General features: G+C 49.1%; 1 protein-coding gene across 1 annotated transcript; it reads left to right on the forward strand.

Moving 5' to 3' along the window:
* Positions 1-465: 465 nt before the first annotated feature.
* On the forward strand, positions 466-3,413 carry LOC135817169 (sialidase-like). The gene is made up of 4 exons (XM_065330295.1): positions 466-1,100; positions 1,698-1,876; positions 2,415-2,522; positions 2,821-3,413. Exons 1-4 carry the CDS (start codon positions 572-574, stop codon positions 3,226-3,228), a joined length of 1,224 nt encoding a protein of 407 aa, XP_065186367.1. The 5' UTR covers positions 466-571; the 3' UTR covers positions 3,229-3,413.
* The last annotated feature ends 10,575 nt before the right edge of the window (positions 3,414-13,988 follow it).

Here is a 13,988-nt window from a genome sequence, read left to right on the forward strand (position 1 = left end):
TGTCCCCAGTTGTGGCTCTGCAAGCAGTCTGTGCTCTTTCAAGCAGTCAAGTAACTAAGTTTAGTAGTGAATACAGTGGGTTCTGCCTTTCGCTGAGAGACCACCATACTTTAATTCTGTGTGTACTGTGTGACGCGGGGCTACTGTGTGTAATGCGTTCGTGTGATCATCGACATGGTCATACCGTGTAGATCTACACGTAGACTCTACCAGTGAGTCGTATCACTACCAGCAAGAGTATAGTTCCTAGTAATTATGATTATAACTTACTTACACTGTATAATAATTATAAGCCCCAGAGGGCTTTATAATGCTCTTGCTATCAGGGTTTCATGTTTGTGTCACGTGATCATCAGACATGACCTGGGTCACCTGACCCAGAAACGGGCATTCGGGCAAGTACTTTTTACTTCACAGAAGCGTAGATCTACGTGTAGATCTACGTCATGTATGTGCTGCTGGCAGTGCTGCATTCTCAGTTCTGTTCGTAGTTCGCGGAAGGTTCGACACTCGACAAGACTCAAGAGTCCATTTTTTGGAGTTGGGTTGAGCGAAGAGCAAAGCTGCGACGATGCTGTTCTTCACGTTGCTGAGCACGTTTTTTCTCTGCTCCGCATCAGCCAAAGGTCCGGCAGACTTCAGTGCAGCAGGCACGGGAGTTGTGGCTGATATCCCGGTGTATCAATGGCTCTCCGAGGGTTACAAAACATTCCGAATTCCAGGCATCGTTCAGACGGCTAACGGCACGCTGATAGCGGCTGTGGAGGGCAGAGTGGCTACCGGGAGGCCAGCAGTAGGCAATGCTAGCCTCTGCTATGGAGTGCTAGCGTCGAAGTTTGACTCCCACTGCGTGGACAAGGACATTGTGGTGAAGACTAGCGATGACTTCGGTGATACTTGGGCGGCGGCCGTACCGCTGACGGAGAGCAATGCGACGCATTTCTACTCGAACCCGAACATGGTGGTCGATAGCGTGACGGACAAAGTCTGGATGGTCTTCTACCAGTGTGTGGTATCCGAGGTCTACGGACACTGCACGCCCATGATGACGTCATCCGGTGATAGTGGCCACTCTTGGGCAGCGGCAAAAGTTGTAGAAGGTGAGCCAGTGGGGGGGGGGGGGGGGGGGGGGGGGAAGAGGCACACAAGCAAACCTCTGCTGGACGGGTACGGCAGGTGACTAGCCGGACTCGTCAAAGACTGTGGCCCTGGAGGCGTAGACAGACAAATGGGACAGTTAATTCTCACAGCTCTCACCAGGAAATCATAGCATTTCAGAGAAAAGACTATTATAAAGATGATACGAGACGATAGCACCCAAAGAATGAATGTGTGTTTCTGTCCTGACATAACATAGACACAGAGCGAACCACCTTGTATGGGAACTTGGGAAGGTTTGCAGCCCAATGAATGACCCTTCATGGACGGTGGTGTCAGACATGATGCGAAACAGTGTGAATTCGGCATGTGGACTGGTTGGGAGCTCAGTTGCTGGTTCGCAGTGCCACTCGCACAAACTTCATTTGGTTCAACCTTACACGTTGCGCACGGTTGTGAGGTCAAGCACGTTGGTTCTTCTGTGCAAATATGTGTGTGTATGTGCACGTGTCTGTGTTTGTATGTGTGTGTGTGCACGTGCATATGTTTGTGTGTGTGTGTGTGGGGGGGGGTATGTGGGCATGTTATTGACTCTACAGCTGTCACAGCACTGCACATCGGAGGCCTAGGCGGTGGTATACAGCTACGCTATCAACAAGGCAGTGCTCAGAATCGACTCATACTGCCGCACGATGGCAATGGCGTGATATACAGTGACGATCGGGGAGAGACTTGGAAGGTTGGGAACAAAGTGGAAGGAGCTGGTGGAGAAAACCAGGTACAGTGTATTGGCTGAGCACTCAGCGGCTGCACATGCTTGTAAGACCATGACTGCGTGTCGTGAAGAAAAGAATGCTGCATGTATGTCAAGCTCAAATTGTGTCGAACTCTGGCAGGTGAATACAGTGTATCCCCAGTCAGGTAACCAGGCGCGTGCCCCGTATGGGTTCCTGGGTGCCCGGAACCCCCCTTTTTTTCGCTCAAAATGCAGGATTTTGCTTCCATTTTTTGAAAATTTTGTTACAACGGTTGCCACATGTACTCGTACATCGTGCATATTGCTAGTGTGTGTGGGGAGGGTGCATTTCATGAAGGGGAACTTTATGCTCTTTCTTCATAGCCGGTACGCGAACCCGTCGAATTTTTTTCTTCATAGCAACTGGGAAATATGACTACTTGTTTTGCCTCTCAAGTCCCTACCTAACTCCACGCCTGCAGCTTGATCGGGGACTGAAGTCTGATTGAGAGAGCGGCTCTGCTGCAATGTGGAGTATGGATACATGATTGACATAATTATTATGCATCACTTGCCACAGGCTGCTGAGCTTCTAGATGGATCGGTGAAGATGACGCTGAGACACGGAGGCTACAGTCCAACGCAATGCACATCTACCGATGGCGGACTGACATTTGCTGATTGTCATGTAAGACCTCTGCAAGAATTTCACATGCCGTTCACGCTGTCTCTACTTGCGGCAATGAAGACGCAAAAATCCATGAAATTTCAGGATCAGCTTCTGGTGAATATAGAGACAAAGCCATAGAGAGGTGCAATCATCGGGTTATGTGACGCTACACTGGCTGGATGGTAGACACTGTCACTGATTGCCTGTCAGTGTGTCTGTGCTTGGGTAGTTGATGTCAATGCTCATTCCCGGTTTGTGCATGTTTCCATGTACACAGCATAAACACACATGCCTTTGTGCTTGTTTTGGTTTTTAGGTTCAAACACAGCTGCTGAGCGATGACTGTCAGACATCGTTACTGGCCGTTCCTCACCCGGCGAACTTCACGCATCACGGTTTGCACGAGACACACACCCGACCATCGTTACACCGGGGTGAGTTCTCCAGGACCATTCTAATATCGGCACACCCCAATGGCCAGAACAGGGTCACACCTCTCGGCCGCCAGAACTGCACGATATCAGTATCTCATGACGACGGTGAAACATGGCATGACACTATCCAGGTCAACCCAGGCCCGTCGGCGTACACAGCACTGGCGTCTATCCGCTACAAAAACAACATGAGAGCCATCGCCTGCCTGTACGAGAGAAGCAAAGACGGGCCACCGGTTGACTTTGACACAGTGGCTATGGCTGTAATCAATGTGGATTCACTCTTCTAAAGCACCGCATGCACGAGTGTCATATAGTAGTATGCTGCATTTTCATACTACTAGATACAGGTGCGGGGATAAATCCGACAAACATTCAATGTCTTGCACAAACAGGATATTTCCGGATTCAATATCTGAAGGGAGTTTTTTTTTATGTAATACAAAATATATCTGGGAGCACTCGCTGATCTAAATCGTGTGATGTTGCAGATTGCATAGAAATCTGCGATGATCTTGAAAGGACTGAGAAGACAATGGAGACTGTACGTGTATACCAGGGAGTTGTAAGGGAGTCGTAAAATGCCCATGCACGGTATTTTACGACTCCCTGGTGTATACGCACCGAAGCGGGGCATCAGATGAGTACCAGCAAGTATTCAGCTGATCATTGGTACATGTATTGCCAAATTAGGCAGCAGCATGCCCAGCTTTGCATACTAGTACACGTATGATTGAAGCATTTGCACAGTTCTGAAAACAGAGACCGAGACTGAGACTGAAAAATTGATGAGCTTCACAAGCTTGCCGCTGTTCGTAAGATAAATGCCTTGCATGAACACTAGGCATGTAGGAAAGCTAGTAACTCGGTGAGAATCCGGGCAGCTGGGATGTCTAGAGACTAGAGGAAAACATGCAGCAGAAATTCCTGATGTCTCTATGTACTGATGATGTACTGTTTACATCAATGCCCATGCACTGTCTGTGGTGAGGTTCTAGCTCAGATAGGGCCTAAAGGGCCTATAGGGCCTATCGGGCCTAAAGGGCCCATTGGAGAGTACACTGTATAGACTGTTGGCAATCCAGGCAACGCATGATGCATTATGGTACTTATACTTCCATACTGGTTACTGACCACCGCTGCCGCCATCGATATCACCAGCACCACCATCACCGTCACAGCCGAGTCTGTGTTACTCAGCTTTCCGGTATGGCTGCAACATTCCGCTCCGCTAGAGCCTCTCTTGGTCTTTTGAGCTGCTTGCTTCATGCTCAGGTTGCACGTGGCATGGGCAATGGCAGATTGGCACCGCAGGGCTGATTGCCTCACCCATGATGTTGTCCAGCCATGTATGGCGACTGGTGAACGACAGCATGTCGGTATTGGCCTGGTTGGGTGGACAGTAAGCTCACTTTCGCCAGTCCAGCACGGAATCGCTCGAGTCTGCCTGCCTGGATAACTGCAATCGATTTTCAGCTATGCATTTTACCTGTTCAGCTTTCCTCTGCATACAGCTGTTCATTCGAAGCACATCTGGGCGGACAGAATCAGCGAATCAGCCACGGTGGTGTAGAGTCAGCCATGACAGTCATGTAGATTGGAATGACGTATTATTGCAGTACCCGCTACGCCTCTCAGGTCACAAAGCTGGAGAAGAACTCAGCACTCAACCACTCTCGGCTGTAGGTGAGCGGCTGTGCGATAGGCAAATCGGTGCACGGATTGTCGCCGATCCACACACGATCCATAGCCATGATATCCTGTGAAGCCATCAGGAGACGCACGCCAGCCGGAGATATCTTGTTGTTGATGAGCGAGGCAAGCCGAAACGGAGCACTGACCTCTTTCACTCTGATCAGCTCCGTCATAGTGTTGTCGGTGAGCTCATTGCTGTCCAGTAGTAGCATTTCTAGTGCCGGGTGGCCCCTGAGTGCCGACAATAGATGCATGGCTACTACATCCGTTACACCAGTGTTGCTCAGTGCCAGACACCGCAGCTCTCGGCATTCCGGCAACGCCGACATCAACGTAGAGTAGTCATCAATGCTAGTGCCCTGACTGCTAAACAGCGGGTTGCTCGCAAGCAGTAGGCACGCAAGTCGCGAGTGTCTCAGCGCGTCGAGCATTGCAGCAGCCCCGCTCAACGTGATCTGATTGTCGTGAAGGCTCAGATAGCGCAGAGTCTCGCTGAAGCGAAGCCCATGCCTAGCCAGCGCCACAGCACCCACGTCGGATATCTTGCTGTTGAACAGATAGAGGGCATCCATGCCGTTGCCGTCTGCTGCAATGTAGCTACCCAGCGATGCCATCGTCTCGTTGGATACACGGCCGTACATATCACCTCCATGCTCGCCTACAATGTCCGTGATCTCACGGCGAAGCACACCACGCTGCCGGACATACTGATCAGCAATGAACACGGCATCATTGCCACACTGACCAGATGCAGCTACAGAGTCCAGCAATAGCTTATTCACGCTGTTACCTGTGAGGTTTAGACAACAGTGCAGCATCACAATCGTATCTTCAACAGCGTCTAACGTTGGAAAGCCTCTCTGCTGCCGGCGAGCGATCAGAAACTGCACAATCTCTGCCGCAATGTCATTGGTGAGTTCATTGTAGGATAGGTCAATGTGCTGTAAATACACATGACCTTTAGTAGCAGCGAGTATACGCTTTGCATCGGCGTTCTCTAGTTTGTTGCAGCTTAGCGTCAGCGAGGCTAGGTTTGGCAAGGACCGTGCAAGGGCTGCAATGTGGCGGCCACAGTCACGTGACAGCGAGCAATCCACGGCACTGAGGGTGGTGACATAGTTACGCACTGGTGTGTTTCTGACTAGGAGCTCGACACCGCCATTGCCCAGGCGATTACCATTCACATAGACGGAGTGAAGCATGGGCAGCCGGAACAGCTTAGCCAGAACAGGTGCATCTCTTTCCACCAGGTATGCATCTCCAAGATCGATAGTGTTCACTCTGCAAACATCACTGCTGGACTGTAGAAGACTTGACGCAATGTCTGACAGCGGCTTGCCACTCAAATCATTCCCTTGCAAGTTAACGTAAGAGCATTTCACGAACAACGGTGCAAGATCTGTGATGTTGTCGACAGATAGGTTGCAGTTGCTGATGTTCAGCACGGAAATCTCACTCAGCAGCTGCAGGAGATTGCACAAGGCAGCCACATCCAGGTCAGTCAGATGCACTCCATGTACATTGAGCTCTCCACAATCATTCAGCAACACCTCTGCAGCTCTTGCAAGACACTCACACTCACATTGCACAGGTAGAGAATGGCGAGAAGAAGACGGTGATGACAGGCTACTCTCTAACAGGCATGTCAACAGGAACAGGTAGAACTGTTGATGTTGAATACCCGTGCTAGCCGGCGATTCCTTCATCATCATCTCAAGAAAAGCTGGTAGGAACTGGTTGTCAATGGAGCCGCAGATGAACCGCCAAAACGGACGTGTCTCCTCACCCACACCGACCTCATGCACACAATGTGATAGAGTCTTGATGACATCACTGGACATACCACACCATCGCGCAGCAAAGAATTCCTGTAATGTAAGATGTAGGAGAGCTAGGCGTTCATTTCTCGGTGAATCCCACGGTACATTCTCATGGCTATCCATTGAGACCAGGAATCCAAGTTGCTTGCAAATTGCAACATCGTGCGATGCCATGTCCGAGGCAGCAATCCATGCACAACCTTGGAGTAGACTATCCAGTGACGCATTGTAGAGATGACATAGAGCTCGGATCAACTCTGCACCATCATTGCATGCAGACGTATGGGTGCTGCCTTGCTCTACATACTGGTCGAGATTGTTTCTAATGACTTCCTGCACAGTGTACTCCTCCAAACTGTCATCACCTACCCCCTCAGCAGTGCACACACCCTTGCTTGCAACATGCTGCTGTGGGAGTTTAACTTTACTGAACTGTTTCTTGTGCTTTTTCTCATACTCTGTGATGGCAGAACACACAAACTGTATGTAGAATGCCGATGTGCACGGTGGAACCGATTCACTAACTGCAAACTGCTGGCAGAGTAGAGCAGCCAGAAGAGGAGTGCTTTGCACTGCTTGTTTGAGATGCTTGCAAGACGGTTGAGATAGCTGAGCTATACACCTCTCACCCATCTCCAACTGTAGTTGCTGACAGCAGAAATCTTTCAGCTGAGTATCAGTGAAACCAGTTAGTCGGTAGTGCACCATGCACTGTGCTACGAGATCTGTTGCTTTCTCACATGGACGACTTGTGATGATCACAGAGGCATTCACAAGTAGATTCTCGTTTGTCTCAGCCATGAAGTGGTGGGCAGCTGATGTGCTGCGGAATGCGGCCTTGCCACCTTCGTCGACGCCATCCAGCAGTATCAGAACACGATCAGAATGTGCTGATAAATATCGCAGAACCTCTTCTCGCTCTGTAGTAGTTAAGTGGAGTGCAGAGTGATCCAATCCTAGGAACTTTGACCAGCAGTCGGTGCTAACACGTTCTGTGTCTCTGCAGGAGATTGGGATGACAAAGTCAAACTGAGATCGAAGTATGTTACTTGTCTTTGTGTTTGCATAATCGGCCATGACACGACGGCAGGCCATAGTCTTGCCTTTCCCTGCTGCCGACATTAACATGCAGCTTTTCAATAACTGGATTGGTTCCCTGGGTGCCGCTACCGCTGTGTCTTTGCTATCCAAGACATTACTCCGACCATTACACTGGGTTTGTTCTAAGTGTGACGTCGGGTCACGTTTCAATAGCAGTTGCACGGGATCACGCAGTTCAAAACTATCAGTGTTAGTGGTATCCATGTTATCAGCAAGAAACACTGACGCTGCACTCCGGCCAGCTTTACGCTTGCCTCTCCGTGCCGCTAGTCGTAATGCCTCACGTTGACTCATAACCATCATTGAGATATACGTGTCACCAGCATTCTCCTTCACTTGGGCCATGTTTGTACGACGAGACTCCACTGCACAAATTTTCTGCAGGTGATTGCGAAATCGTTCAACTGGATCGTCGCCACCACTGCTATCCATATGGTAATGCTGATTGCTGTACCCATGGCCATTCTGCTGTCTGAGTCCACCACCATTCTGCTGTCTGGGGTCACCACCATTCTGTTGACTGACTCTCTGAACCTGATCATGTGCCCAGCATATTGCCTCAGTGTATGTCATGCGACGTTTGGCTAGCTCACACTGACTGGCCTGCTCTGGTGATCCATCTCGACGATATCTGCGAGAACTGATCTCCAGCTGATCAGCAATGCTGTGGTGCTGGAGTATACGCAGGACGTTGCAGAGGATTTTGAAAACATTTCTGTCATCCGCCTGACTATCAGTATGGCTGCTGCTGTCGTGTTCGTGTTCGATCAGTAACCGGAGAAGTTCCGTCAGCTGATCGTACTGTGACAGATGCTGCTTGATGGCTACATACTCTGCAGTTCCTTGGAACACCCAGGCATGGACGAAATGATCGAAGATGAGCAAGACATCGGAGTGAAGATGCGCCTGCAGCCTCTCCTTCTCTGACTGTAGCGCGAGAATGTCGTGCCACCTCATTTCTGATCCCTCTCGCGAACGCCGCTAGCGCTTATTAATAGGGGTGGTTTGTATTGAATCCGCTACCGTACGGTAAGATGGTGAACGCTAATTAATAATAATAATAATAATTACAAACAACAATAATTATTGTTGTTTGTAGGCTGCCGCTGGTATCCACTGAACTCCAAGATTCCTGGTTCCAAGAGCTGGTTTCTACCTTCATGATACAGGCGGCTGGCCTGTTTTGTTAGCTAATAATATTAGGCTCAGTAGTAGACCTGGTAGACGGACGGCACAGAGATTACGAGTTCACACCGCACAGGCGGTAATTTTACTCCCAACTGACATGCTGGATCTGCACAAGTGCAGTCATGTACTTCCTACCTGACACATTCCTGACAAAAAGTCAAAAAAGGAAACAGACGTGGCATTCACGTGGGCCTGTATTTGTCACACAAGTGACGTCTTGTGCAGTAGTTGTGGATGCATGCCTCGTGTAACTAAGATCTCTGCCCGCGTGCACTCTCCGTACTGACTCTGTCAGTCTGTGATGTTGCTCAGCGCTCCCGTACCAACATGACCACGGCCGTATCCTCTGTGTGTGTGTGTGTGTGTGTGTGTGTGTGTGTGTGTGTGTGTGTGTGTGTGTGTGTGGTGTGTGTGTGTGTGTGTGTGTGTGTGTGTGTGTGTGTGTGTGTGTGTTGTGTAGATTTGTAGACAGTTATCTGGCGCTTGTCTTGATCTGTTTCAGAATCAGACCCGCTATCGTTGCTAAAGAGAAAATTGGTGGGTGCACATCCAGTGCATTTGCAGATTTGCGTGCTTCTCTTGCGACGGGCGTGCATGGTCCATGGTACACATGGTGTGCGTGATTGGTCACACATCGTTGGCACCGACAATATTCGGAAAGCGGAACGACGTCAAAAATAAGGTATTTATAGAGTACTACTACTAGTGTACATGACATTGTACTACACTGTCAGTAGCTTTTCCGGTACGTCTCGCGTCTGCTGTACAATAGATAGGCATGGGCGGGTAATGCTAGCATTATGGCTGGCATTATAGTCCCTTTTTTCCAGGTGGCATAATGCTGGCATTATAACACCATTTCGCATGCAAAATGGGCATTACAAGCATAATTGCCGGTCGACAACGGTGTCGACATGTCATGCATGAAGCTGGCTACAGTGCGTTTTTTTATAATAGACTCTGAAATCCTTGAGAACGTTCTCAAGGCCACTTTTGAGAAAATGTCATGCGAGTTGCGTCACGAAAATCTGCGCGCGAAATTCGAAAACCAGGTGTGACTCGTGGCATTTCGCCATTTTGTTCAGAGTGTCCTTCGAGCTCCTCGTGGCTGGAGGAATCATTTTGTTGCTGACTGCTCTGTGGCCCTATTTTGCTTTTTCTCGAGTGTCTTTTCGTTCGTGGCAACTTGTTCTCTCGACATGCCACATATAACAAAGCGCGAACGGGCCATGGTAGAATCTACATGGTGGTGTCTGTTTTACAATTTTTGCGAAGACGAGGAGAACAATGGCTGGGCATCGAATTGGTCCCAAGTATTCCATTCGTCATGCTGCTGTTGCGTGTGGCGTCAGCATTTCCACCATGAACAGATGTACCAGGGATGCTGACGGCGAAAATCAGCGTGCTGCGTTGGCCTTGTCTGTCTCCAGTGATGAAGGTAACGAGAGTGACAATCCCCAATGTGAGACTCGTGCCATAAAACCACTCAACCCTGACGGATTTGCTTTGGACTGTATAAGAAGTAATTTACGGATTCTATGCTGCGAAGGAGCACCCAACACTGGACAAAGTTCCTGCTCGCTGCATAGAAAGCATCGACGATTTTCCAGACATGAGCAAAACTAGCTCTTGGAAAATGTTGCGTTCCATGGGATTCCAGTGTGGCAAGACCAGAGGTATCACACACATGATGATGGAACGGCACGGGATTGTGTCATGGCGGCATCGCTACCTGTGAGACATACCTGGATGACACGTGGGTCAATGCGCGTCACACAGTTACTAGGAGGTGGTCCGACAATGGTGACAGGAGTGTATAGGCAAGCAACCAAATGAAGCACCATCAGGTAAAGGCAAGCGCTTTGTTGTTCTGCATACTGGTGGACGGGACGGATTCGTGAAAAACTGCGCCGATGTGTTCGTGACTGGAGACCGACGAGGCCGACGCCAACGATGATATACGTCGTCGGCTGTCCTAGCACATCTGTTCACTGAGTAATACTGTCGTCACAAGTGCAACACAAAACACCGAATTATTGGGGCCGTTTCGACGCTCGCTGGTCTTCTACTATTCGCAGATGTTGAACCAGACACAACTGTGACCTATTTGCATTGTGTGTTTGTGTGTGTGTGTGTGTTTGTAAAACCGCTCATGTATTGCTTCATTTTAGTCTCTTTATGGGTGCTGTGTGAATTGCCCTTGTGATTTGTTGTGGTGTTTGAATTTTCACTGCATTCTTTCAGGGATCGAGGGAAGTTTCCTACATGCATGCTGGAATGTTTTGATTTATTGAGCTAATTGCAATACAGCATTTGAATTATTCAGTACAGTTTGCCACAGTAAGTCGTGAAAAGCCACGACTCCCTGGTTTCCTACAAGTACAAAGGTTAGGAGAACTGCAGACAGCAGTGCACAACTGCACAGTCATGTACGTGTCATGTACATGCATGCGCTGTACCGAAAAAGAAGAGAAAAAAAGAATCAAGATGAACTGTACTGGATTCGAACTCTGGCGGATACCATGCACGTGATGAGCTTTCCTGGCTAAAACTTTCGTTTTAAAATCAAAATCCACTGAAAACCATTTAAAACCGGATTTTCAGCCAAAACCCGTCCGAATATCTAACTTTGACAATTATTATTATTCCGATTCCCAAACTTAATTTTCTTCGATCCAAGACCCACACAAACGCAGCTGTGAAGAAAAAATTTCAAATTTGGAATGAGAACAAACTAAAAAATCAAAATCGACAAATGTCTGTTTTAAAAAAACGCACTGTAGGTCCAGTTCCGAAAATCGTGTATCTGAACCCGTCTGGCTTCGTCCGGAGACTTGACGTTGCAAATCAACCTTCTCAGTGGATTGTTTCAGACAACATGCTTACTGCTGTTTAAGGTGGCAGTCTGGGTTCGCGGCCCGACCGCATGAACACAGCCGTAACTTCCATAATAATTGATGAATTTTGCTCAAATCTTGACCACATACCCAGTGTATTTCACTAAGTCCAATGAAGTATAAATCAAGCTCACACATGGGAATCCGCAGACACAATAGTCAAATCTGCGATTATGCCGTACCACCAATACCTTAGACGCAATATGCAAACGCAGAAAGAAGCTGGGTAGAAACTGAGTGCTCCACAGGATTTCCTTCACATATACCTAGGTGCTAAGTGGAGCGGAATTTTGAAATCATATTCAGAACAAAGTACTCAAGCTGTCAAACAAAAATCATGCAATCGCGCAAAATTTAGGTCCTCGATCAGTAGCACTTTACTCAAAGCTACTAGACAAATATAAAAATCCATGACACTTAGCACCTTGATAAATGCTCACAGTTTCCAAAAATGTATGGTTTATGGGGTCTGTGACTTACAGGTTCTTCGCTACGCTGTCTAAGAGGTACGGGACTCAGTGGAAAATGGAGAAAAAAAGTGCTCTGTGCAAGTACAGATGGAGGTATGTCTGTCCAACTAGAACTTACTAGAACTTAGTCGAAGCCACCAGCTTCATATGTCAAACCTTCTTCCTCTTGCTGCTCATCCTGGATGCCTTTCCTGATCCTCCTTCGCTTCTTTCGTGACCTCTTCCCTTCTTCTGACTTCTTTCTGGCAGCATGTGCCTGTCTCTCACGGTCTAGCAGCTTGATGAGACGTGTCGTATGGTGTCCAGTAGGGAGGCCCATCTCGTCCAGAACGCGTTTCACTGCCACACCTCCATCATTGAACCAGGCCACGGCCAGGTAGACGCACATCTGGACAGTGGGAGCGGATGCAAAGCCTGTCTTTGGACACAACTGCCACACGAGTCCATTGAACGCTTCGTTGCGATTCTGCGTAGCACCCTTCTGGCAGCGCTCGAGCAAACTCCGGTCGGACAACCGAATGTAGACCGGCTTCAGTTCCTTCCATACTGCCTCTGGCAGGATATTGTGGTGGGCGTAGACATCACCACCTGCCTGTTGCTGCTGCCATCTACACCAGCTGTTAATTCCAGGCGGACAATACTGGTGCTGAGGTTTACTGTCGCTGGATGCACGATGCATGAGGGATGCCCATATGGCCCTGGCCATGGCTTGCAAGTCTCCGCTGTTGTTCCGCACAGCCATGCCATAGTAGGCTTGCAGCTTGTCGATCATGGCATCCGTGAGGCGACCACGTCCGCCTATAGTGCGCCCATCAGCAAGCTTCTTGCCCGCAAGGTTTTTCTTCAGCTTTCTTAGGCTGGTACCGATGCGTTTTTGAACGTGGCCGACACATTCCTCCTTGACTACAGGCACCTCGGGCCCATACGGACAAGCGTCACGCACAGCCTTAAAACTCTTGGTATCTCCATCACCAATGTAGGTGGTGTACCTCAGCTTGCGGCTCTCAAAGGACCTGGCCCACAGAGTCTTGGCGGCTGCACTCTCCATGGCAGGAGCTGATACAGTGGTGTTGACTGAGCAATCGTGTTCGGCAATCTGTCGATCATAGTCATCTTTGGTTAGCTCTCCCTTCTCTTTTCTAGACGCCAAGTGCGTGCACTTGTGGCAAAACTTTGAAAGCACTTCGCAGTCCACCACTTTGCCGACATCATATGCAATTATAGTGAAGGCTCCGAAGAGCGATGCGAATCCTCGGCGCATCCAGGTACCGTCATAGGAAGCAGCGATATCGCTACCCCCATCTGCTGCGGACACTGCTTTCTCAGCTGCCTCAGTCATGCTACGCTCAGCGACGCTCTTGGACGCGGAATGCAGGCCTTTAGCATGGCTGTAAAATGTCGACCGACTCATAGGTGATGGCATATTCAGTGCACCCGCCAGCTTTACCATTGATTGACGTCCACGGCCAATCAGTCGCATTCCGAATACTGCTCGTCTGTTCACCTCCCAGACCCGATTGAACTTCTTGGACATAAATTCGCTTGCTATGTCGCCGCAGTTAACACAGGAAAGCTCCAGGCATGATGCAAGGCCTCCCCGTTGCGATTCGCTGATCGTGACTGCGCCATTACAGCCACTGCAACAAACTGCAGCTGACAAAAGCTGCTGAAGGCACTCGAGATCAATCAGGCGAAATCCATGCGCCCCTTCCTCACACTCTTCATCCAAGTCACTGTCGGAGGAACTGCTGTCGACTTCACCGCCACTTCCATCACTATCGCTGTTTGAAGACGTGGCTTCAGCTGACACTTCAAGGTCGTCATCAGACAGTGGCAAGTCAGGAATTTGTTTTGCAGGCGAAATTTCACCAGAGGGAGC

This window comes from Sycon ciliatum, chromosome 5 (assembly GCF_964019385.1).
Source record: "Sycon ciliatum chromosome 5, ocSycCili1.1, whole genome shotgun sequence".
NCBI lineage: Eukaryota > Metazoa > Porifera > Calcarea > Leucosolenida > Sycettidae > Sycon > Sycon ciliatum.

Excerpts from the sequence above, each read along its gene's own strand:
- LOC135817169 (XM_065330295.1), top strand. The coding sequence starts at position 572 with ATGCTGTTCTTCACGTTGCTGAGCACGTTTTTTCTCTGCTCCGCATCA. Across the intron at positions 1,101-1,697 it reads AGCGGCAAAAGTTGTAGAAG|CTGTCACAGCACTGCACATC; the intron begins GTGAGCCAGTGG and ends TTGACTCTACAG. Across the intron at positions 1,877-2,414 it reads GAGCTGGTGGAGAAAACCAG|GCTGCTGAGCTTCTAGATGG; the intron begins GTACAGTGTATT and ends CACTTGCCACAG.